Raw genomic sequence first — 26,573 nt, 5'->3', positions numbered from 1 at the left:
CGGCCAGGTTGGGATCGCTGGTGGGATCGCTAGAAAGTCTGTGTGTAAAGGGGCCTTAACCATCTATATTTACAGATGCTGTTAGAGAAGGAAGACCACTCCTCTTGCATTCGAACATCCAATTATTTTATTTCTATGGGAGAGATGTCTGGCACAAGCATACTCTGCTCTCCTTATCCAAAAGGCATACCTATACATCTGAAAAACCCACAATAGTTACATTGAGGGGCTTCTCTTAGTGGATTAATGCAATGCAGGGTTCAGCGTCCTCTTCAGATCTCTAGTATTGACTTTTTGCAATAGGCCAACCTGATATTTGGGTATCAAATGGATCCCAGGAGAAGAGAAACAAAATGGTGAAAACTTTAGGAACCCCCCCCCCCCTCCCCCCTCTCTTGGCATCGGCATTAGTCTTCTAGCGGCACTGGTTTCTTGGTTCCCCTTTGCTTAGTCACGTCTCTGCAGTTGATCGTGTCAAGTAATCACAGGACTGTGGTAGCAGGTCACCGGCCTTAGCTACCCCTGTAAATATGTAATGTGGTCATGATTGATCCTGGGAGAATTTCTACCTTGCTCTTCAGTTTGTTACTATTGAAAAGACCTTTAGTTAATCAATATGTTCTTTGGTCACCTCAACCTCTGTCTCCAAGTGATTTAGAAGGCAATGTTTAGTTACCTGGCGACGAGACACAAATAATTGAGTGTTGATCCTTTCTGAGAGGCTCCCAAACAAGCCAGCGTGGCATATGATTTGCATTGTTGCCTCATTACTTGGCCGGAGCTATTAATCTCCTGTGGTCGGATGGGGTGAGCAATGTACAGAACAAAGTAGTGCCGGCTCAGCACTTTACTTGCTCAGTAGAGTCCAAGGACGAGGCGGCTTCACTGGTAACCGGTGGAGAGAGATCGATAGTTTAAAACTTAGAGGAACATAGTCTCCTTGGCACTGCACGTAGTGCCCCGTCATCCAGAACACTACCCATTGTTCTACCTTGATAACTTAGAAAAACAGCCTCCCAGTTTTCCACTGCCGCTTTATTCTGTTTTCACAATTTAGTAATCATATTAATTTATGGTGGCACCTGGAGCACGTCCTGAGATGACCTTCCCATTGTCCGAGCTAGCGCAATGTACATAATGGATTAATCTGAGCCGAGTACATTTAGAACAGCAGGGATACAAGTCATGTGAGTTGCGGTGGCCACATATCAGGGGCGTGTGATCTCCGGCCTTCTGTTTAGGATCCTTATCTTGTAGTTAAAGTCTACATAGAGCAGGTCTCGCTCTGGAGGACTCATGTCCTGCATTACTTAGTTCATTCATCTAAATGGGCACTGCTGACTCTTGTTCTCCTGTGGTGGCGCTGTAGGGAAAATGAATAGTGATGAGTAAGCCCTACCGTACTTGGTACTCGTCACAAGCAGTTGGTGCTCTGATGGGTGCGCCATTGGGGTATCTGAGCATAATTCAATTACCGTATATACTGGCGTATAAGACGACTTTTTACCCCCTTAAAATAATGGCTACAGTGGGGGGTCGTCTTATACGCCGGATATACGGGGGGGGGGGGTGTGTGTGTGTATATATATATATATATATATGTACACTGCAGCGTCCAGGGGAGGTGGGGGCAGCAGCTCTGGAGCACAGGGGAACGCTGCGGGCTGCAGCCTTTGATCTCCTGCACCCGCTCATATAATATGCACAGCCGCTGTCCATCTCCAATGGTGCTGAAATCGCACGCAGTGAGGGGCTGGGGCAGCGGTGCATATTATATGAGCCTGCGTCCCAGTGTGATCGCACATGCCCACCCCTGTGTTAGATTTGGCCCCCAGGCTGCTGCTCATTCTAAAATAAAAAAAGCTTTACTTACCCCTGCAGCGTTTCTCCCCGTGTCCCTGCTTCCACTGTGATCAGGCAGGCAGAGAGCTCAGCCTGCTGTGCTGATCACATGACCGCACTGAGAACCAGGAAGTGGAAGAACAGAAGCACGGAGCCAGACAGGAGGGAGCTCAGCGCTGCAGGAGGTAAGGAAAGAGGGTTTTATTTTACTTTGGGCAGCAGCCTAGGGGCCATATCTGACACAGGGGGACTTGTGCGATCTATAGGGGCCATGGGCAGCACTATGGGGGCGATATCTGACACAGGGGGACTTGTGCGATCTATATAGGGGCCATGGGCAGCACTATGGGGGCGATATCTAACACAGGGGGACTTGTGTGATCTCTGTGCAGGCCCCACAGAGCAGCAGAGTTGTGTGTATTTGTCTGTATGTAGCAGAGTTGTATGTGTTTGTCTGTATGTAGCAGAGTTGTGTGTGTCTGTTTGTAGCAGATTGTAGTACCATTGTTTCAGTCCAGTTGTGGCTTTATACAGCAGGGAGGAGCATTCCTTGCTGTACTAAGTGAACATTGGAGCGATTGATCTGTCAATGGCCCTTTAAAAACATATTGTACGGCTCTCGCGGAATTAAAATTAACATGTTGCAATCAAAGCAGACTTTTTTTCATTTGGGAGCGGGGTAGTCTTATACAGTGAGTATATCCCAAATTCTATATTTTTAGGGCAGAAGTCTTATACGCCGGCATATACGGTAAGTAGTGAACTCCGAGCCTTTTTCCTGAAATCTTCCGGAAAAGTGTTCGAATTCCCCATTGACTTCCATCATTCTTGGGTACTCGAGTCGTGCCCTTTCAGTGTCCAACTGCTCGTTAGGAGTACAGAGCACCTGAGCATGGTAGTATTCGCTCATTACTGAAAAATGAACACTTGAGATCTGTTCACACAGGCTGACCAGCATCATATGACCGCCAATTGGTAAAGGTTTACCGATCAGTCGTATAAATGACCGGCGATGACACAGGCAGACCAAAGTAAGCGATAACCACCGAGCAATCTACCATATAGCTCAGTGCACATAAGCTGCCATGGTTCTCGGCTTGGCAGGGCATCTTCCTGTGTAATTAGTGCGCTCAAGGTTTTTTGTTTTGTTTTTTTTTTGTGCTGCATAAAAGATCACTTCACCCAATATAAGCATTTTGCTCATCCATTGGCTGTTGGGCAGCCTGTTTACACTGCAAAATAATGGTGAAACTTGCGTTTTTAACAACTTTTGTTCATAATTTGTCTTGCAGTGTAAAATCCTCTTTATGGCTAAGTTTCTCTACAGATCACAGCAAATTACTCGAGTTTTAACACTAGAAGTCCCAGGAATTTTGAGCTCTATGGATTCCAAAGGTAGAAATGTTAAATGACCCCTCTCTGGGACTTCTAGTGTTAATGTGCCTATTCTCAAGGGATCCTTTTGTAAAACTGCATAGGATATTTTCAAAGTAACAGCTCCACACTTGTGCACAGGCTGGGTCTGGTATTGCAGCTTAGAACCATTTAGTTGCTTAGGGCTAAGCGGCTGTAACACACAATTCATAGGCGAGTGGCACTAAAAAAAATCCTGCAGCAGATCCTTATTGTACGCCCATAACCCCCTTCTAAGATAGTTGTGTGATTAGCTCCAATATGGAAATCCTGTGATCATAGCCGGTGTTTGTCAGGGTTTTCTGTTCTTGCCATGTTGTGTAATAGCCCTCAGAGCCCCAATGACAAGCCGCCTGTCTGCGCACTGTAATTTAGTGAAGGGGTGCTGACTGAGCGCTGAGTATTTTTACATTTAATTACTTTACCATTAAATTACCAAATGTGACATCAGAGAAATCTTACAATAGAAACCTGTTAGTTCCGTCCCATCCTATTTGCAATCCTAAAATGTGGAGGGGGGGGGGATGTTTGTTCACTGTAATTACAATCCGCTGCTTTATTATTCCCACTGGATGACTGCCACGTGTGCAGCGAGACCTTAGGACCCTCCAGCGTGCCAGAACGCAGCGTTGACTCTCTCTGCAGTAAACGTGGGCTACACCAACTTATAAGGGCAACTCCTGTTGTAATCTCTGCACTTATTTATGTGGGGTTTGAGATTACAAACCCATAGCAGTAGACCACCTTCTTAATTTCCTGCAAGTAATCAAAGTAAAGAAGGGAACCCTGGATTATGCTAACTGCACAATTGTGGTGTTTCCATTGAGGTTTGGAGCCATTTGTATTGTCGGTGTCTTGTCGTGAGATTTATCATTACATGGTAGGTATTGACTGAATGTTATGCACTTATCCTTTCTCCATTTTTATACCTTTTTTCATTAACGATCAAGGTTTTCTTTATACAATACTAGCATCCAGCTGAAAATAACATCTGAGGAGTCAAAACTGGCAGCTACTTTACCCGGCATTTCTGAGCCATTCCTGTTCCTCCTAGCTCCCTCTACAGCTCGGAGGGCTTATTCCCAAACATCGCTTTCACTTGATTGCCAAACAATTGATATTCTTCTGGTGTCCTTGTACGTGGACCCTATAATATACCCAGTGATCTAACAAAATGATGGATTCTATTGTGCTATTACATCTTAATCAGACAAATCATGAGACAGGTAGTCGATGTGATATTCTCTATAGATGTCTTGAGTGTTTCAGGCCTAATGTCACTGTGACCCCCATGAAGGGGATTTCCTGGCTCTTGTGGTTTATCTAATATATAAAGGTGTGTGTTTGTCCGGGATTGGCATCCGCACCGTCGCAGCTACAGCCACAAAATTTTGCACACTCACACGTATGGACCCCCGAGAGCATCATAGGCCATGTTTCGAGGGGAAATTTTAACCCCGCGCTTTAGTTATTCGCCAAAAAACCTGCCTCCATTAAAGCGAATGGAGCTGGGAGCCACGCCCTTATATGGAATGTTGGCATGTCACAATGCAGCCAGGGAAAGAGACAGAGACAGGGAAAGAGGCAGGCAGGCACACACAGGGAAAGCGATTTGAGACAGACAAGGAGATCTATACAGAGGGAGAGAAACAGAGAGACAGTTACTATCCCGGGCAGCGCCGGTTGCTATGTTGTGAGGCGAAATTTTAACCCCGCGCATTCCAATTTCCCAATCAATTTTGCCCCTATCTACATAATGGGGGGGGGGGGGGAAAGTGAAACGAAAAGTGTTGGGGGCAAATTGACAGCTGCCAGATGTGAACAAGGGGGACTTAAAGAATGAGAGCGATGGCGCCAAAGAGTATATACCGTACAGTTGCTAAGGTGGGGCCCCGACATGGGATACTCACCACACTCTGGGATATGGACACACACAAAATGCGCCACACACTACCACGTGCTTGAACACATATGCCACACTCGGCACACATCACACAACACATACACCAACCTCTCCACATAATCGCCCTAACACACACAAGTCTGGTATTATCCTTCAAAAATAAAAATCTGATTAATAAGCAGTCAAACTAAAACAACAACAAATACGGCAGCTGTCAGTCACATGACCTGTCTATTATGTGTATGTGTGAGCTAATATATACTGTCAGGGGGAGGGCTTTCTGTTACCTGGAGATTTATCAGGCTGCCAATAGCAACCAATCACAGCTCAGCTTCTATTTTGCTACAGTTAATTAATCTGAGCTCTGATTGGTTAATATAGGCAACAATTTAATAATTACATTTTATATCTATTTGTTTTGTGTTTTTGTGTGCAGAATACATTTTTGTTAATACATTCTATTTTGTTAACAGCAGTTATTAACCCGGGTGAAGCCGGGTAGTACAGCTAGTAGTGTTATAAATCATAACTGTAGAACTTGGATTCTACATCCGAATTCTATAAATCGATCTACTGTGGCTAAGGAAAACGTACAAAACTCAACACAAAGTTCTTGGTTAGCTTTTGAGCAGACTGTATAAGCCTTTTGCCACGTCACCATGACCCTTAGTAAATCTATTAGGCTATATTCACACTTGCGTTGTTTTAAATCCGTCAGGTCCGTCGTTGCGACACATCCGTCGCTTTTTAGATGTTACCTGACGCAATGGATGTTATTTCACAGGATTCCGTTCACAGAAATCCAGTGAAAAAACTGATCCGTCGCGTCCGTTACATCCGCTGTGCGTTCGTTTTTTGACGCATCTGTCGGGATCCATTTGTTTGTGACAGCCCAATGGGTGTGCCAAACATGCTGGGCATGCTCAGTAGAGCATAATGAAATCCAGCACTTGATTCCGTTGTGTGACTGATTATGGCGGAATCCAGCACCATAGGCAGCCATTATAGCTCTTGACAGATGGTATTGGCTGTGTATTACAGGACGGTCATGGCTGCCGCAGTCTATGATGTGTAGGAGTCCTACGTTTAATTATCTTGATGCTCTCCAGGACTTGGCAGCACCAGTGACAAAGCCGCAGTGTACTGGGAATGTCATCGGGGCTTTAAATGCATGCTCTGAGCCGTCTGGGTCCGATCAGCCGCACGTTTTGCCATTTCCATATGAAATCAGACTAATTGGTTTCTACTCTGACGATCCAAGAAGTTGGGGCTCTTTGAAGTGTCGTCCTGGAGATTCTAACATAAATGGCTTCATTATTTGTTTAATAATCAGTTCACAGTTTTGGGAGCGTCTGGCACCTGTAAGTCAGCGCTCAGGCTCTTGCCTTGTTTAACCCTTTGCTTGGCACTGGCATAGCCCTTTGTTGACTGCACGGCAGCCCTTCCCTTTATTCCCCAAGAGGGCTATCCAATCCCGAGCAAGTGCTTCTGCTTCCTGTGCCTGTGTAAATGCGCTGTAATACAGTGTTAGCAGGCACAGCTGAGCGCTCCGGACCCGTCTGATGATTGTGTCCGATACTTTGTGTAGAAGCTGCTGCTCTTCTCTCTGTATGTGGCTGATGGGACAGTGGAATCCGTGGCTTGTCACACTTGACCTATACCATGTGTATAGCGCCATATACAGCAGAATAAGGTCCGCTCTTGTGATGTGTTTACTGAGGGCGGTACGAGATAACATTCCTGCTTTCGTGCTATCAGCACACTTTTATGGGCTTGTACAAAGCGGCTTACTCATTCATTCCTGCAGATTACAGAAGATGAGAGCAATCAGGCAGATGACACATTACCTTTTAATGTTCCAAAGCAAAATACTCCTTTTATTTTTCTCCGTCTTTGCCTCAGTTATTGCACACTACTATTCAGTAGACTCGTATTTGGGCCAAACAACCTCTGCAATATGTTCATGTCCCCAGGACCCTTGGCCCAGGTGGGAGTGAGGTGACCCTGGCTGACTACATTGTAGAAGACCAGAACTCTCTCAGCCATGGTCAATTTCATACTCCCAAATGCCCCTCGTGGTGTTTAATCCCAAAAATCTGTATCAAAAGAGCGATACTTAATGTATAAACAGCCGTGTGGGTTTTTTCCATTGAAATCCATAGGAAGCTTATTCAAATGAGTATTAGAAGTGGAGTTTGGAGCAGAATCTTTACCATTCTGTGAACATACCCTAACATTGCCTTTACGAATACCCAATAATCGTAGGGGGTCCCTTAATGAGACTCTCCCTATATGAGTTTGTCCATACTGGATAATCCATGAATACTGAGTAACAGGATATAACCTGAACACTTTCAGGATAGGTTTTTCCCGTCTGCTTGATAAAAAGTATTGGGTCAGTAGTTCGGAATCTGCTGCCTTCTCGTAAGACACTAGAAACTAGGAAACTAAAAACTGATTATATTAATGTGTTCAGGGCTCATAGACTGGCAAACCCGTCATCTGCAGATGGCATGCCCTGTGGCTGACCTGCATTTACATAAGAGACTTACTGTATGTGGGTTAGCTCCGCAGTCCAGTGCTGCGTGTTAATGCCCACTCTTATCCCCACAAGCCTCTATGGTGTCGTTTTTCTCCATGTATAGTCATTATGTGGAGGTCTGCAGTCCTGAAATTGATGGCTTTGCAAAAAAAAGAAAATCTTTGTTTGCTCCTTGGCCCATTTAAACTTTTATACAATCTTTACTAATGGATTCCACTTTGCTGATCAAAAAGTCGCTATCTGTAAAGCCGGATGTAACAAAGCGCCGCCAGGTGATCGGTGCTGCACATTTCCCACATCTTACAGTGGGGCTGCACCTATAGAACATGGGCACTTCTCTATTGTATATAAACCTTACTAATTGACAGCACTGAAGCACGGAGACATAGACTAAGTGGTTCATGTAAGGGCTGTTTACCTTCGATCAAGTTTATTACTCTAATTTCTTGATTGGATTGTCTCCTATGAGATCATGAAGCTCGTATAAGCCAGTTATGCTTCAGGATAGTTTGTAGAGCATTGTGTCTCACATGTACCAAGGTGGAAATTGCATTCAGCTTGTATTATGTAATTTTCCACACTTGGGGTATGTGTGTTTTTATTACATTATGCCTTTTAAGGTTGTCCATAAAGCAGCAATGCAGCTCCTACATTATCCTTATCTGTAGGTCCAAAAAGTTATGCCTCAAGGGATTGTGTTCTGGAAAATTCCAGTGACTTTTGCCATCACTTACAATTTAATCTTCTATAAAATGGACAGTCCCATAGTATGTACCAATTTAACTCTGAGCACTATGGGATGATCTGCATGCATTTAGTGGATCAAATGACACATCCAAGCTGTCTTGCGCATGACCCTTGATCCTGTAGACCAGTGCTTCTCAACTCCAGTCCTCGTGGTCTTCCAGCATGTCACGATTTGAGTGTTCTATAGGGAACATGTGCCAATTTCTGATTCATTGCAAATTCCATAATCTGTGCTAGTCTAAGAAAATCCTGAAAATGCCTGTTGGTGGGGACTTGAGGCCTGGAATGGAGACACTGCTGTAGACCGCCCTTGTTTACTTTTTGTTGACTTTCGCTTTAGCACTGTGGATAGCTGTATAATTTCTGGTAATTTTGAAGCCATTTGCTATTGGTCTTCTCTCCTGTGCCAATTTGTCCCTTGTCTTCGTGTAGGCCTAGTTATGTTGACTTTTGTATTGTCCACGTGTCTACCAATGATCTGAGGTTAACTGTGTACTTCAGGGTAACCTAACCGGTTATACTCCTGATGAAGACACTATTGCAATAATATTCTATCAATGAGGATATCCCTAATCACTGCTATTCATGTTATAATCACCCCCTTCACTCGAGATCCACAAGCAGCATAGTAGCCGTAAACAAAAGGGAGTGCTCATTGTCTGTCTCGTGTTCAGTATCTATGTGCTTCGAAAACAATGAAACAGAATTCAGGAAGTGAAAACCTCCACTGTACACACCTATGCACGACAAGGTAGCTCAAGACTTCGCAAATTTGACTCATCACATTGCTTTCAATTGCCAAACTGAAAAATGTGTTCTGGTGCTTTTATCAGTTAGGGCTAGGAGTAATATGGACCAAGTGGAATGCGATAAAAAAATCGCGTTCCACTCGGACCAGTATTGGGCTATGTGCCTACGTTGCGTTCGGTCCCTGCAGAAATTTCTGCAGCGATTTGAACAGCACACGTGCGCCTCAAATCGCTGCAGAAACAGTGTGTACTGAAAAGCCGATTTCATGCGCTCTGCATGCAGCCCCTCCCCATAGAGCGGGGGCTGCATGCAAAGTGCATGAAAGAAGTGACATGTCACTTCTTGGAACGCAGCGCTAGGGCAGAAGCCGAAGCGCTGAGTTCTAATACGCCACGTGGGCATGGATAATGCACAATCTTCATATTGTGCTGGGGACGCAGGACAAATGCAGTTACGCTGCGGTGCAGAATGCAGCGTAACTGCATGAAAATGCGCTACGTGGGCACATAGCCTTAGTCTATGGGGCAGCTCCCATGAGCGATTATTTTCTCAGCCCTAATCTGACCGAGAAAACAGTTGCACCGTGCCATAATGCGGGTGAAATGCGATCTCGTTCCAATCGCACACATTCAAGTCTATGGGGTGAGAGAAAAATCGCACTGCTTTTGCGTTACACCGGTGTGTACCGCAAGAGCAGTGCGATACTCGTATCAGCCGGCAACGGAGGAAATGGGGAGATACATCCGGCCCTCCCCTCCGCCAGTGTAGTCTGATCGGACCTGTGCGTGTGCGGAGTGTCATGCGAGCACTCGCAGTATTCCCCTTGTGGCCTCAGCCCTAAGTGACGTTGTCCTCCATGACTTCTCTCCGCTTTACCAGGTGTCTAATAGTAGATATTCCTGGTAATCTATACTTTTAAAGCCTCATTTAGATGTCCATGAAGCAGTGCGAGTATGGCTTGTGATGTATGACTGGACGCCGGGTCACTTGATGGGCTCATGGGCATTTATAAAGCTGTTGCGTTTGAGTTGGTAGAGCCACAGCTCGTCCGTGCATCATGGTGCATACAAGGAACCGTATTTCATGGATGTTTGAATGAAGCTTTAGAGAATTGTTGATTACCGGTCACATCATAGAATAAGGGACTTGATCATTCTCAGATCAGCCGTTGCAATGGCTTGTATCTTGTCATTCTTGGACATGTCACTGGGAGTTCCTGGCCTTGTGTAATGACATGGTTCTGTCTCTTCTCTGAAAACTCTGCAATACTAATGCATTCTCCTACAAAGCATGAAAAAAGCTCATTGCGTGTGTGTCAGTCTCCTTACTCGCTGTCCTAAATAATCCCTTAATCCAGGCTGTATCTTCTCGTATTAGTCTACACTTTTGCCTCCAGTCACGGTTGGATTTTGCTTTACTTTTAGTTGGATTTTATTAATTACAATTACACAACATTTAACTGGAAAACTTTAGAGATCAAGGTGCAGTGTCTGACGAAGCTCTGTATCTGGAGGGTTTGTAGATTTTCCTCCAAAGGATGTCTGACTGATGCCGTACATTTCTTTATGGGATGCCACAATATATGGGGTGCGCAGGATGCGGCAGCACACGTGGCCTGCATTCATGAGTTATCTGGCTTATTCTATACAGATGTTGGGGGATAAAGCAGATACAACTTAACCCACACAGCCATGGGCAGCAAAGACTTAATTTAAGCCTCCTGAAAATTTTCTCTTCAATAAGTTCAACTTTTTCTCCTCCACATCCCGCCCCCCCCACCCCACCTACTGTAAGCGCATAGACATGATTTGCAGGTGGACCCTGCCAAGGTGATTGGGATCTGTTAGCCATACCGAATCACGACACCATTATCAGACGCCAGAACAGGTAATGAATTACTAGTCCTCGTTGGCCTCGCCATATGCGACACGTCTCACGTCTTGGTATAATGTAATCTAATTACACTAGGCTTTTCTTTCTCTGGAAATTTGTAGAACAAGTTTAGAAATGGTACAAGGAGCATGACAATCTATTAAACTTCAATCAGTGACCCCCACTCTTCCACACCCTCGCCGCCTTCCGTGCTGCGCCTGCTTTATATTCATCTGTCCTTTTCTAATCTCACGCAGCAGCCTGGGTAATTACGGGCTGAAGATCTGAATGTGATCTGTGGGTGTAAGTGCACAGCGCCGTGATTAAAATATGCACTATAATATCAGTTCTAATTAGCCAGTCAGCTTTCCCACAGGGTAGGAGGCATGAAGCACCTTAGCAAGAAGTACAAGGCTTAAAATGAGGACCCAGCTTGTGACAGGGAATGTACAAAGGAGGGAAAAACTGCGATTACTTGTGAAGATCAGAGGTCGCCTACATTAAAGGGGGTGTATATATAATATTTGTTAGCCTGTGCTGTAATGTCTGTATAATTTAGTGTCCTCTCCAGCCCAGGAGATGTGGTAAACCATCCTATTCAGAAATGTATTCGGTTTTTGAAAAGTTGCTGTATACAAACCAAGATGGTACCACTGCTAGGCTCCTGCTTGGCAAATTTGGCCAGTTAGACATTGATATATGTCCACCAATGTTTTCCGTTAGTATCCAGACTCCTGTAGTTGCAGTATTGGCAACCATGTTCCTCAGTTTCGAGTCGAATCAAAGATTGTGCAAATGGACTCTCCGATACCGGCCAGGTCACTATTCTATTGCACCAGGAGCACAGAGAACCACCGCCTAATTCCTAGTATCCACAACAGTTTTAGCTGGTGTGGCGCAACATCATGGGTGTCATTTCGCAAAAATGATGTGCACATCACATGTTAGCTTGGGAAAAAATTGTTTTGTTTGTTTTTTTTGTTTAACCAAGGAAAAACTGTTTTCGAAATAAGCAGCATGTCCATTCTTTCAGTATTTTTGCCGCTTCTTTTTTTTTTTTTTTTTTAACCAGTGTATTCTTAAGTCCATGTGTGCTGGATTGTGCCATCAAAATTATCATTGATCTGTAAGTAAATGTGAATTCTGAGTCTGATCTTTACATAACAATGTATTGCACTTTGGGGTAACCTGATGACATTACCCTGCTATCACACTTGCATTGTTTTGCATCAGTTGCAATACCTCGCCTTGAGGAAATATTCAGGTTATTTTTCCCATAGTCTTGTATGGACGACAGTTTGCGACTGATGGCCTTGTGTTGCATCCGTCGCGTGACGGATCAGTCGTGGAACGACTGACCGTCGGGCGGCAGGAACTCTGCATGTAACTATTTTTTGAGCAGCGAAATCCTTTTGTTTTCACTGCGCATGCTCAGATCTTGTGTTTAATCATTGAAATCTCGCTCTGTCATCCGCTGATTGGCCGGCTTTTGTGAACGATCAGCTGATTGTTCACCAAAGCCGGCCGCCGGTAAGTGTTAAAAAAAAGTGTTTTTTTTTTTTCTTGCATCATCAGTTGTGCCACTATCTGCAACGCATTCGTTGCACCATTCGCACAACGGATTGCAACTGATGCAAAATGACGCAAGTGTGAAAGCAGCCTTAGTTCTCCACATCCCAGTTAGGTCGCTCATGTTAATGCTTATTCAGCGAATCTTGAACCCCCTCTTCTTCATTGTTCTATACACGATGAGCATGTATATGGTCGCATGTGCTTGTACAATGCGCAGATGGTGTTTTTCTACAAAGGAAGGGTATCTATATATAATACCTGTGTATTGGTATTTTCTCAGTCTGTAGTTTGCTGCAGCCATCCACACCTTTCTAATGGCTCTATCCCTGTGCGGAGTACCACCCGCTGATGTAACACGATGTTACAGAACAGTCAGGACACCCAGTAGCTCCCGGTAGGAACACGCTGTACCAGTGTACTGTGCACGGTATTAAGGGCTGTGCAGCCAAATGATACCGGAGCAAACAAACTTAAGATCCAAGTTGACTGGGGAGATGACACTCTAGAGAAACTGACGACAAAACTAGAAACCAAGAAAAACAGGGCTATTCAACAACATTGTGGTGATTAAGATGCGCCCCTGGTGTTTATATGAAGGTGTCTAGAGATTACCATCACTTAAAACAGTTTTTGTGACCACATCATGGGATGTAAACTAGTCAGGCTTCCTGTCAGATCAGCCGATTATGACTGACTTCGGGCAGCTGACGGTGTTGTGATGTCGTGTTACAATCTGTTTGCCTGGATGTATAACTTAGCCTTTAAATATGTTGTAAAGCTCTGTCCATTTACAAACGGACTTGGCAAAAAGGGTATTTTTGAGGTCCCAGAAAGTCCAGGACCATTACTCAGCTGTCAAATGGTTAGCAATGATGGCCATTGGACTGCCTCCGCTTCAGATGATAGAATCAGATTGTCTTAATGCTAGAAGTATTAATGTCTGAATGTAGCTTTCTACGCTCTGAGGCTATGTGCGCACGTTGCGTACAGTTCACTGCAGAAATTTCTGCAGCGATCTGAAGGGCACATGTGCGCTTTAAATCGCTGCAGAAATGTCCGTAGTGAAGCCGATTCCATGCACTCTGCCTGCAGCTCCTCCCATAGACAGAGCAGGAGCTGCCGGCAAAGCGCACGGAAGAAGTGACATGTCACTTCTTTTTACGCAGCGCTTCGGCAGTAGCCGAAGCGCTGCGCTCTAAAACGCCACGTGCGCACGGCCCCTGCACAATCTCCATAGACTGTGCAGGGGACGCAGGACGCATGCAGTTAGGCTGCGCTACAAAGCGCAGTGTAACTGCATGTATTTACGCAACGTGCGCACATAGCCTGACAATGACTGGTTAGTCCTGGTAATAGCCTGGTAACCAGCATTCATAGGGACGCAGTTTCCCAATAGTGTCCTGTGTAAACAGGTGGGAAACACCCGGTGTGATCACTTAAGGTAAGTTTCAAAATCCTTCTCGGCAGGACATTGCCCTGTGTAAACAGTTGATGTGCTGCCGATTTGAGTCTATGATTGTATTAGGCTGCTTTCACACATCCGGTTTTTTGCTGTACGGCACAATCCGGCTCTTTGCAGAAAAAAACGCAAGTTGTTTTTTTTTTTTTTTTTGTTGTTTTTTTCCGCATAGACTTTCATTAGTGCCGGATTGTGCCGCATGGCCTTGCGTTCAGTCCGTTTTTTGCCGGATGCGGCATATTTAGCCCATGCGGCGACCGGATGGAACGTTGCCTGGCACGTTTTTTTTTGTCCGGCAAAAAAAACACGCATCGCGCCGCATCCAGCCGATGCGGCGCTTTTTCCAATGCATGCCTATGGATGCTGGGTGCGATGCGGCAAAAAAACGCATCCGACCGCCGCATGCGTTTTTTTTGGGGTTTTTTTGCACTGCGCATGCTCAGTAGCGTGCCGCAACCGACAAACTGGACGGGCCGCATGTAAAAACTTGTGCCCAGGATGCGTTTTTTTCGCCGCATCCGTTGCATAGGTTTTAGAGCCGGATTTAGCCACACTGCAAAACCGGAGGTGTGAAAGCAGCCTTGGCTGTCATTCTGGGCACATACGTAAACTGCTGTGGCTATATACAAGCAGATTGACTGTCATTTTTTTAGCAGTATAACTCCGTTCCAAGCCCTATATAACTTTTTTTTTTTTTTTTTTTTTTTTTCCCTGACCTGCGGCGTACCCAAAAACTATGAACTGTACTTTTTGGATCCTTGTCGGAGTAGTCTTCTCCTCGCTGACCCAGAGACAAATACCTATTTGATTCCTGTAATGACACCATTATTACGGCCACTGCCTTTTATCACAGACGCGTTGTCCTCTTTAGAATATAAATCTGGGTTCCTATTAGTTCCTCTGACCTAACACTCTATACCATTTCTAATCCCAGAAGTTGTCTGTCTATAAAATCCGCTGATTTGCATTGTATGGGGTGGTTAAACTCCTCAATCATCATTTCCCGCTGGATATTGACGTTCTTCGGTGAAGTCACGGTTAATGACACCTATTCTGAGAAGTCTCTGTATTGCAAAACGTTCAGCCTCAGCGAGATAGCGTGAGAGAAACTGTTGCAGCCTCAGTCTCTCTCATGCAAATTCTTATTTATAGTCGTGCTAAGCACATATTTAGATAGCAGTAGTCTGCCCAGCTATTCCGAAGCCAGGAATTCCTTCCTCGTATGTACAGATCACATACATGCGGTGTTTTATAGGGCCTGACAGAATTACTGGGAATCCTGTATGATATACAGTATATTTTCTACAGTCCGCACGTCTCCAGATCTGCACGAGCTGCCGCTTCCTTTGTTTCATTGTCGTTCTATGTAGGATACATTACCGGTTAATAATGGTGCGGGTCACGCGTTACCGGTGGGAAGAGGGGGGGGGGGGGGTTGGGGGTTGGGCTGAATGTTAACTAGTTGTGTTATGTATGTTTGATGAGCACGATTAGTACACAGGAGGGCTGAGCATTTTCAGTTCTCGAAAAACAGACTTGTGTTTAGGAACGGTGCCCAGTTTCATTTTTCGTTCACGTTTTTGCTTCCAGCTGTCGAACAGATGATCCCATTTAAACCACTTAATTCCTCGCTTTTCATTCACAGATAGGCATGTGGAGGAAAATCGCACATGAATTTCAGATCCCAGTCTTGTTCTGTTCAACCTTGGTTTAGTCACCGAAAACTTAACTTGGAAAACTTAAGATTTATTTAGCAGTTATGGAAAAACAAAAATCTATATTGGATCGAGCGATTACTGCAGGGTTTCAGTTACAAATGCACTGTATTTATCCTCCTTAGGAAAAAGCCCATTCTGGACATACAGAATAGGTTTTGGTGCTGCTAATTTTTCATATTGCCTTGACTAAAGGCAGTGTACCCCAAAAGCATGCAGTCCCCGATCCATGGGGGTGGATCTACTTGAATGAAGCGATGGTCACACTTTAGCACCACAGCTATGCTGGCTATGTTACTGAGGGCAGTGCACCACTTTCTCTCTCGCTCCACTCCTATACACTGCTCCACTTTCTCTCGCCCCCCCCCCCCCCTTATGCAGCGCTCCACTTTCTCTCGCCCCCCCCCTATGCAGCGCTCCACTTTCTCTCGCCCTCTTCTCGTATGCAGCGCTCCACTTTCTCTCGCCCTCTTGTATGCAGCGCTCCACTTTCTCTCGCCCTCCTCTCGTATGCAGCGCTCCACTTTCTCTCGCCCTCCTCTCGTATGCAGCGCTCCACTTTCTCTCGCCCCCCCCCCCCCCCCTTATGCAGCGCTCCACTTTCTCTCGCCCCCCCCCCCTTATGCAGCGCTCCACTTTCTCTCGCCCTCTTCTCGTATGCAGCGCTCCACTTTCTCTCGCCCTCCTCTCGTATGCAGCGCTCCACTTTCTTTCGCCCTCCTCTCGTATGCAGCGCTCCACTTTCTCTCGCCCTCCTCTCGTATGCAGCGCTCCACTTTCTCTCGCCCTCCTCTCGTATGCAGCGCTCCACTTTCTCTCGCCCTCCTCTCGTATGCAGCGCTCCACTTTCTCTCGCCCTCCTCTCGTATGTAGCGCTCCACTTTCTCTCGGCCGCCTCTCGTATGCAGTGCTCCACTTTCTCTCGCCCTCTCGCTTTCTTCTCATTGCTGTCCATCGTTTGGTAGAATGGAAGCCTATGGGCGCTGGATCCGTTGTCATCCTTCAAATGATGGAATCCGGCGTCAGATTCAGTGGTTTTTTTGTTGTTTTTTTTTTTTTTTTTTTTTAACTGCGCGTGCTCCAATTATTTAGCCCACAGCTAGTCTGATCCGTTGAAAAACTGATCCGTCGCATCTGTTTAGCCACAGTCTGCGACGGATCTGTCAAACGGATTCTGACTGATGGAAAAAATTGTGTGAAAGGCCTTAAGTGTACAATGTGATTTTAAGTAAACTTGTAAATTTCTTTTAACATTACTGGGATTTGTACTTTTATTTTTTTACCCTGGTTTTGAGGGATGCAGCACCACAAGTACATTTAGAAGCGCAAAGCGTTTATGCAACTTGCTACTGGGATTTTAAGTTTAGCACCATTTTAATGTCGGCCCTATTGTCCTCGGTGTAAGAGTAACCGGGTTTGTGATGCAATGTAACGTGATAATACATGCCCTATAAGTATTTACACTGCAGTATTTTTTTTCTACACAGTGTACTTAAATGGCTAGTTGTTTTCACTAATGGCTAACTGTATTGCTTTTTATTTTTAGGGGACATGACTTTGTACTTAGCTTGGACTCCATGACTATTTATGAAAGTATTGAATTTGACCAAATCCGACGACTGTCTACTCCTTCTACCTCCGGCAACGCCTCAAATTACCACACCGTCTGGAAATACTATTGTAGAGATCACTTTGGGTGGCGAGAGTATTCAGAGGTAACCTTACTTCCAATAAGATGCGTCCTATACAAAATGTCTGGTCTGTGTATGGTGGTGACCATGTTTTGTTTTTCTTTTCTTTGTATGACAGCCTGTTGTGAAGCTGATAGAAGAAGCCAACTGTCGTGGACTGAAGGAAGTCCGATTTGTTACATGGCACAACCAATATATACTGAACATTAAAGATGGCTTCCAACAGAACGCTTGTTTCAGAAAGGAGATCAAAAGGCGGCCATTGTTCCGGTCCTCTGTCCTGTTATTGCCACACCTCCAGTAAGTGGAAATCTTCACCTTCTTTTACAATGCCATTGAGTATGTAAAGTCCTCAGATTTAGCAACAGGTTCCCTTCTGTCTTTCTAATTCCCCCCCCACCTCACATTGCACTCATCAGTTATACGCTGGTGATGGATCTCTGACCACTGATGTGGGGTCCACACTCCAGTCTGTATAGCCTGTCTGCTAGGTGTGCTCCCCTGACCACGTTATCTAGGTGTGTTCCTAGCCATGCCCTCCGTGTTCGTGTTGGTGCACAGTACTATGACTGTACAAGTTCTGTGTTCTTGGCTGTACATAAACACAGCTGGGTCTGATCCAGAATAGTCCTGACCGCCGGTAACGTCCTGCACTGTGAACCTTGTCAGAGTATTTATCATGTTCCACGGCAGCGATGACTTGAGCGGATGTCTCCGTTTATCTGGCTCGTCCCACGGTGTAATCTGTTTTGATTTGAAGCCGTATAAAAGCAGTTTATGGCATTTCATGCACAGCTGGAGACTGGATTGCACAGTCCTCTATTTAGGAACACGCTGTCCTCCCAGGGCATGTCGGGACGCTGTTATCCCGGAGGCCTGACATGCATGGTCTAGTAGGAACCCCACGTTACACATTATCAGGGCTGATCCACTCGCCATAGATTCGGCAGCAAGCTGCACGTAGGTAAAGGAAAGCAAATGTTTTGTCTGCTATTTTTAGTTTGGAGGAATACGCCATAGTCTGACATGTTTAAGCTTGATCACCTCCAGCTATGAAGAAGCAATGGAGTGGGGGCAGCAGGGCTGGGGTCCTGATCCTCCGCATTTACAGGAATGTGCGTGGTTTTCTTTTGAAGATATGTTTCCTAGCCTAGAAAGTACCCGTATACGTCCCTGGCATGGCGCAGTGCCCTGCGGTGGCTCATCACAGGCGGATCACTTCTGTTTATACCGCACTATGACACTGTACTTTGTTTGTATTGACAACTGGGCACCCTGCTAGGAGGAAGCTCATGATTCATTACACTGGGCCAGAAATGGTACAGCTTGTTGTGCTGCTGATGCTTTTATCTTCCTGTTTATGTTCTGTTATGTCCGTAGCTCTGTGATTACTAAGGGCTTTGTTACAGTGCTTGTATGGTGTATAAGCGGTGAACAATATTGTGCTGGGTTATCACCTGCGGTCCTATAGAAAACTAATGCAGCAGTCACTGCCATTGCTCCGTCCTATCTGGACACCTCCGAGCCCAGTTCTCACAATCAGTCGGGGTCTAAATGGTCACAAAGTTTAATTTACCTTGGTAAATTGGGATAATGACTTTTTAGAGAGGACCTGTCACTAATCTTAATTACCCTAGTAAAAAAAACCAAAACTTGCCAACTTTCCTCTTGATCCTATAATTCTAATTATTTTCAGTACTATATTTTGTACATTTAGACCAGGCTTTAAAATCTTCGCCTTTTTATATGGTCTAAGCCGAGTATTATTGTAAGAAGAGGATTAAAAAAAAAAAAAAAAAAGTCCTAATCTCCAGAGGGGTCTGTCATTTTTCATCAGATTTTGTGCATGGGGCTCTCCTGGTATTAATGAGATGAATGGGTTACATTAGGAGCGGCGTTGGTTGCGTACGTAGTAATTTTGTGTGCCGGGCACAGTGCTGCACTCATCTCTCTTCGCTCCCCGTACCATTTCAGAGCCATTACAGAATGAATGGCTTTACAATTATAGTGTGGGCTCAGCTTGAAATCAATTCCCCTACAAAATATATTCTGTCCGCTCTTACAGGATAAACGGACTACATTCAAGATTGCTCTATTTCTCACTGCTTTTAGTTCCAGTTTGGCATTTATTTTAAGGCTATGGTTTAAACAGTTTACTATATTGGGATTAGGGAAAATGTTGAAGAGGGGGGGGGGAGGAGGGGGAGGGGGGGGTACACAGTTCATGAAATTACAAGTTCTTGAGTTGAGTAAAGGGGTGGTCCGAAGGCAAGAAGGGCTTTAAATGAAATTTACTTCTAATTGAATCTATTTCATGATATATTTGCATTAATTTTTTTCCTAACTACACTATCTTTTATTCTATATTTTTTTTTTTCTTCCATTTCCTGTCTGATGACTATTTGAGAATCCAAGTGCATGATGGGATACTCAAAAGAAGTGTCGTCAGGAGGCAAAGTCTGCGGCAGTGACCACAGCCTCTGAAACTAAGCACCATCATGACTTTCATTTCAGAGGCTGTGCTGTTCCTCCCTGCACTGTGCGATCTGCACAACGCCTGCTTTATCAGCTCAGATCTGTAATACTCAGCCAGTAACAGTCTCTGCCCAGCATGCAGGAGATCGGGGACGTCACCAGTGGTGGCAGCGCTAGTCTCCTGCATGCTGGGTATTCTGACCGCTCTGTTACCGGCTGAATATTATTGATGTGAGCCGATAGAGCAGTCAATTTGCAGATCACACCATGCAGGGACAGCTGGGACAAAGCAGCCCCTAAAATGAGCGGTATGATGACTTTATTTCACAGAGGGGACAGCGGCTCTGGTCACTTACTCAGACTCCACCCCCTGATGACAGTTTGCGTATCCCAGCATGCCCTGGGAGTCTCAAACAAATAATCAGACAAGAAGTAGGAAAAAAAAAATTAAGAGTAGCAGTTAGTGTAGTTGGGAACGATAGTGAGTTTTCCATAGAGGTATATTAGAAAATCATTTTAGATTTTAGCATCAAATATGGATTTCTATGACCTTTCCTATTTGCCTTTGAACCACCCCTTTTAAGTGCCATGTAGTGAACATGACTGCCAGCTTAGACAAAGGCTCCGCACCTCCATCTTCTCTTACAGGCCTGATTGGGAAGTCTAAAGGCCACGTCTCACTAAGCAACATCGCTAGCAACATCACTGCTGAGGCACAACTTTTGTGACGTAGCAGCGATGTTGCTGTGTGTGACTTCCAGCAACAACCTGGCCCCTGCTGTGAGGTCGCTGGTTGTTGCTGAATGTCCTGGATCATTTTTTAGTTGTTGCTCTCCCGCTGTGAAGCGCACATCACTGTGAGTGACAGCGAGAGAGCAACAACTGAATGTGCAGGGAGCTGGCTTCTGCGGACGCTGGTAACCAAGGTAAATATCGGGTAACCAAGAAGCCCTTTCCTTGGTTACCCGATATTTAACTTCGTTACCAGCGTCCGCCGCTCTCACGCTGTCAGTGCCGGCTCCCTGCACACATAGCCAGACTACACATCGGGTAATTAACCCGATGTGTACTCTGGCTAGGAGTGCAGGGAGCCAGCACAAAGTGGTGTGCGCTGGTAACCAAGGTAAATATCGGGTTGGTTACCCGATATTTACCTTAGTTACCAAGCGCAGCATGCTTCCACGCGTCGCTGGGGGCTGGTCACTGGTTGCTGGTGAGATCTGCCTGTGTGACCGCTCACCAGCAACCCGTGTAGCGATGCTCCAGCGATCCCTGCCAGGTCAAGTTGCTGGTGGGATCGCTGGAGCGTCGCTTAGTGTGACGGTACCTTTTTTAGTTTTGCACAATACATTCCCCACTCCCATATGAATGGCTTGCCTTTCAGCACTGTAGGAAAGCTGAGTGATGGCTCCTGAAAGTATCATCATTTGTAGGTTTTGGGTTTTTTGTGTTTTTTGGAATACTACTCTGAAATATTTTGTTCAGTGTTCTGTATTGAATATTCCTTTTGTCTCTCCCTAGGACACTGAGCGGAGTCCCCCCAGCTGCCTCTGCAATGGCCGACTCTGCATCTCTCCAATTCCTATCTCCTGTTGCTGTCACAGCACCAAATTTCTACCCTGAAACCTGGATTCCCATGGACTCATCTCAGGAGTTTGTCCAAGTGCCTATGCCAAAGGAAGATAAAAGTTACAGAACAGTTTATTCTTTATTTCACAAAACTGTTCCCGAGACCAAGTTCCGAATATTAAAAATAATACGAGTTCAGAACCTCTTCCTGTGGGAAAAATATAAAAGGTAAATGTCTGTCTTTATATTGTGTGGGGGGAATCTTACATAACTTGTGGTGGTCCCTGGTTTTAACCATTATTTGATTCAGTCCCATAGTTTGTCTGAATAACCATTCTCATTGATAGAGCAAGGGAACACTTTGCCTCCTATAGTGGGGACCCCACCAATCATGATCCATTCACAAGTGGTTGGATGCTCCCTTAAAGGGCACCTGAGAACTGATGCATGCTGCCCGACCCACAGGCAGGATGCATCATACTCGTGTATATATTTGTATCTGGGTCCCTTTAAGCTCAACTGCTACTATATTATCAGATACGGCATACTATCTCATGATCTGTGCTGAGGAAATATGACCTGCTTCTGCGCCTCTCCATACCGCATTTCAGAGAGGGCACTTCATGGCTAAATAAGCAGACAGGCCGAGTTTCACACTTGGGGGTTGGTGAACTAAGGGCACAAAAGCTTGAATTCCTTTTTTTTTTTTTTTTTTTTTTTTTCTTCCTTGCACTTCAGCTTACTAAATCACATTCTTGTGGGAGGATCTGTGAGGCTGATAACAGGGGAGGTAGGTTATAGATTACTTTTTACTGGGCTGCTCTAGAAAGCTCAGTCATCCTAACTTTGGCTCCACATCTAGCATTGACTAAACTAAACCTGAAGGTCATAAAACGCTTACTGCGCTGATAAGTGTGTAAACCCTCACCAGTAATGAGAACAAGGTTCCTGTGCAGGTTGAAGGGGGCTGGTGTTGTACACGGTAGTGCTCCTTGTTTGTCCGTAGACTTTGGAGCAGCAGTGAGAATGCAGAACCACCTTTTCACTCTGTTCCTTTTGTCCCCTGTTTTGAGATCAATGTCCTAGCTATCATATCAATTTTTACCTAACTTTTGTATGTGTCCAACCAGCATGACTAATCTGAGGACTTCTTCGGAAGATCAAGTTTTAAACCTTTTTTTTTTTTTTTTTTTTATTTAGTGCTAATTTTACTCCCTTTTTATTAAAGGGACTCTGTCAGCAGGTTTCTGCAATGTAATCTGAAGACTGCATGCTGCAATAATTAAAACAGAACATTCAGACTCTTAGGGTACCTTCAAACTTTAGTGATGCAGCAGCGATCCCACCAGCAATCTGACCTGGTCAGTATCGCTGCTGCATCGCTACATGGTCGCTGGTGAGCTGTCAAAACAGGCAGATCTCACCAGCCCCCAGCCAGCAGCGACGTGCAAGCGACGCTGCGCTTGCACGGAGCCGGCGTCTGGAAGCTGCGGACACTGGTAACTAAGGTAAACATCGGGTATGGTTACCCGATGTTTACCTTAGTTACCAGCTCACACCGCTTAACTTAGCGTGTGCAGGGAGCAGGAGCCGGCACTGGCAGCGTGAGAGCTGCGGAGGCTGGTAACGAAGGTAAATATCGGGTGATGTTTACCTTGGTTACAGCTTACCGCAGGCTGTCAGACGCCGGCTCCTGCTCCCTTCACATTCAGGATTGTTGCTCTATCGCTGTCACACACAGCGATGTGTGCTTATCAGCGGGAGAGCAACAATAAAAAAACGAACCAGGGCGGTGTGTAACGAGCAGCGATCTCACAGCAGGGGCCAGATCGCTGCTCAGTGTAACACACAGCGAGATCGCCAATGAGGTCACAAAAAAGTGACTCAGCAGCGATCTCAGTAGCGATCTCGCTGTCTGAAGTACCCCTTATTGCAGTCTGTTTTTGTTTACCTGCAATGTTAGCTTAAAGGGAACCTGTCAGCAGAAATTTCGCCTTAAACCTAAAAGATTCCCCTCTGCAGCTCCTGGGCTGCATTCTAGAAAGGTCCCTGTTATTATTGTGCCCCCTTTCTGACCCCAAAAAAAGAGTTTATATCGAGGTACCTTTTTGGCTTCTGATTCTCTAAATGTGTCACGGGGGCGGGCTGCCTGATGGCCGTTATTCTGCCCCCTGTTCCTGTATGCCGCCCCCATCGCCGATTTCTATACTTCTGGACGCCGCCACTGCTCCAGCCATCCCCGCGCATGCCCAGTGCTCATCTCTCGTGGATGAGCACTGTGCCCAGCGTCACCGCTGGTGACGTGCACGCAGGGTTAAGATTATGGGCGGTGCTGTGATGTTAATTACCAAGCAACCGCCCATAATCGCGGGGACCGCGCATTCCCCCTCGGCCTGCTTTCTGCGCAAGCGCGCTTCAGCTGAACTCACGTCACCTCCTTCCCATCTTGCCCTGAGGCAGGAAATAGATGGAGGAGCGCGGAGCAGTGACTACACCGATCAGGAGGAGTTCAGCTGCAGCGCGCTTGCGCAGAAAGAAGCAGGCCGAGGGGGAATGCGCGGTCCCGCGATTATGGGCGGTTGCTTGGTAATTAACATCACAGCACCGCCCATAATCTAAACCCTGCGCGCACGTCACCACCGGTGACACTGGGCACAGTGCTCATCCACGAGAGATGAGCACTGGGCATGCGCGGGGATGGCTGGAGCAGTGGGCGGCGTCCAGAAGTATAGAAATCGGCGATGGGGGCGGCATACAGGAACAGGGGGCAGAATAACGGCCATCAGGCAGCCCGCCCCCGTGACACATTTAGAGAATCAGAAGCCAAAAAGGTACCTCGATATAAACTCTTTTTTTGGGTCAGAAAGGGGCCACAATACTAACAGGGACCTTTCTAGAATGCAGCCCAGGAGCTGCAGAGGGGGAATCTGTTAGGTTTTAGTCGAAATTTCTGCTGACAGGTTCCCTTTAAACGTCTTATCTTTATCATTAGTGGGTCTCAGCAGGGCACCTGAGTTGCAGTCTGACTCCACCCCTTCTGTGATTAGCAGCTTGTGTCTATGGAAATATACACGCAAAGTGTGGTGTGGGGATGGGACAGCTCACAGAGCTCTTTTAGGCTGCTTTCACACCTCCGGTTTTTGCTATGCGGCACAATCCGGCACTTTGCAGGAAAATCGCAACCGGTTTTTTTTGCTGCCGGTTGCGATTTTCCTGCATAGACTTTAATTAGTGCCACATTGTGCCGCATGGCCTTGCGTTCCGTCCGGTTTTTGCCGCATGCGGCAGATTTAGCCGATGCGGCGGCCGGATGGAACGTTGCCTGGCACGTTTTTCGTGCGGCAAAAAAAAAACGCATCGCGCCGCATTCGGCCGATGCGGCGCATTTTTCAATGCATGCCTATGGCGGCCGGATGCGGCGCAATGCGGCAATAACCGCATCCGGCCGCCGCATGCGGTTTTTGCCACTGCGCATGCTCAGTAGCATGCCGCAAGCGGCAAAAACTGGACTGGCCGCAAAGGAAAAACTTATGCAAAGGATGCGGTGTTTTCACCGCATCCGTTGCATAGCTTGCACAGCCAGATTGAGCCGCAGAGCTCAAGCCGGATGTGTGAAAGTAGCCTTACATGCAAAATCTAAAATATTTCAAGGTTACAACAGCTGCAGCCACTAATCTGTGATACATCGTTGAACTCCGGATCTCTCTGTCTACATCATGCTGCTCTTAGATGAAGTAGCAGAAACCTGCTGACAGATTCCTCTTTCAAGAGGCGTGCGTGCTGCTCATTGGATTCTGTGGAGGCATGTTTGTAGGCTACTCTGCATAGATACCTTGTGAGCAACAGTCTCTTGTAAAGATGGTAATAAAAACTTGTAGACTGGAGGGACTAAATAAGAAGGCCCGTATCTCTGGTTTATTTGAGGGGGAAATTTTAATTCTGGAGACAATCGGGAACAAAAGAAGAATAAAATTATCAATTTTGCCCTGATGAAAGCTTTCAATTATATTTGCAATATAACCTTTTAAAGAGGACGGGCCACTTGAGGAGGATTAAAACAATGGTGGTCAGTGTTGTCAGTGTCTTCTCAGGCTTGTCTGGTGATGATGAAAGATCGTTTTTCCTTGAACCACAATTATAACTTGTGTTCATTACCTTTCTCCTAGAAAAAAAGAATTCATGGCCAGGAAGATGACCGGACTGGACAGGATTATGAACGAGAGACATCTGTTTCACGGGACCTCCCAGGACGTTGTTGATGGGATATGCAAACATAACTTTGACCCCCGAGTCTGTGGGAAACATGCCACAATGTTTGGACAGGGCAGTTACTTTGCCAGGAAAGCCAGTTATTCTCACAATTTCTCAAAGAGGTCACAAAAAGGAGTTCACTACATGTTCCTGGCAAAAGTTTTAACCGGAAGATACATTGTAGGGAATCACACCATGAGGAGGCCTCCTCCGCTCAACCCCGGAGACATAACCAGCGACCTTTATGATTCCTGTGTGGACAATTTCTTTGAACCTCAGATCTTTGTTATATTTAACGATGACCAGAGCTACCCCTATTTTATTATCCAGTATGAAGAAGTTAGTAACACTGTTTCCATCTAAATGAAAGGATGCTGCTACAGTCTGGCCTAGGAATCCTTTATTTAATCTGAGAGACTAAAACCACCACCCAAAAACTTCCAAGCTCTGTGATAATGACCAACAGTGCACTTGTTAATAATTTATGTGCATATTGTAAATATTTTTCATTGTTAACAGTTTCATTGTGTGCCTTTTTGTTAATAAAATGTTTTATTTATGTGAGTAAATATCCTTTATGTTGAAAGAAGAATTTTGTTCTGGTCTGGATGCTTTGGTTTGTGAGTTATCACACATTGAGGCTATGGCTACTTGGAGAAGTGTCACTTTTCTCATTCTCCATGCTAAATGTGAAATCTGGAGACCTAGTATGCTGCTGTCCGTACTAGCCCTGCTTCAGTCATTTTTCCTGGTTTCCTTTCACAGAACATTA

At 45.6% G+C, this 26,573-nt stretch overlaps 1 protein-coding gene across 1 annotated transcript in view; it reads left to right on the top strand.

Annotated features, from left to right (window-relative positions):
• TIPARP (TCDD inducible poly(ADP-ribose) polymerase) overlaps positions 1-26,360 on the top strand; it is a 33,047-nt gene extending 6,687 nt beyond the window's left edge. Inside the window, exons 3-6 of the mRNA XM_075340708.1 lie at positions 17,362-17,530; positions 17,625-17,806; positions 21,503-21,778; positions 25,717-26,360. Coding sequence (XP_075196823.1) covers positions 17,362-17,530; positions 17,625-17,806; positions 21,503-21,778; positions 25,717-26,164 — 1,075 coding nt within the window. The 3' untranslated portion in view covers positions 26,165-26,360. The remainder of the gene's footprint in view (positions 1-17,361; positions 17,531-17,624; positions 17,807-21,502; positions 21,779-25,716) is intronic.
• The last annotated feature ends 213 nt before the right edge of the window (positions 26,361-26,573 follow it).

Source organism: Anomaloglossus baeobatrachus, chromosome 3 (assembly GCF_048569485.1).
Source record: "Anomaloglossus baeobatrachus isolate aAnoBae1 chromosome 3, aAnoBae1.hap1, whole genome shotgun sequence".
NCBI lineage: Eukaryota > Metazoa > Chordata > Amphibia > Anura > Aromobatidae > Anomaloglossus > Anomaloglossus baeobatrachus.
The sequence above is the reverse complement of the archived record's forward strand: the minus strand, read 5'-3'. Positions and strand labels throughout refer to the sequence as shown.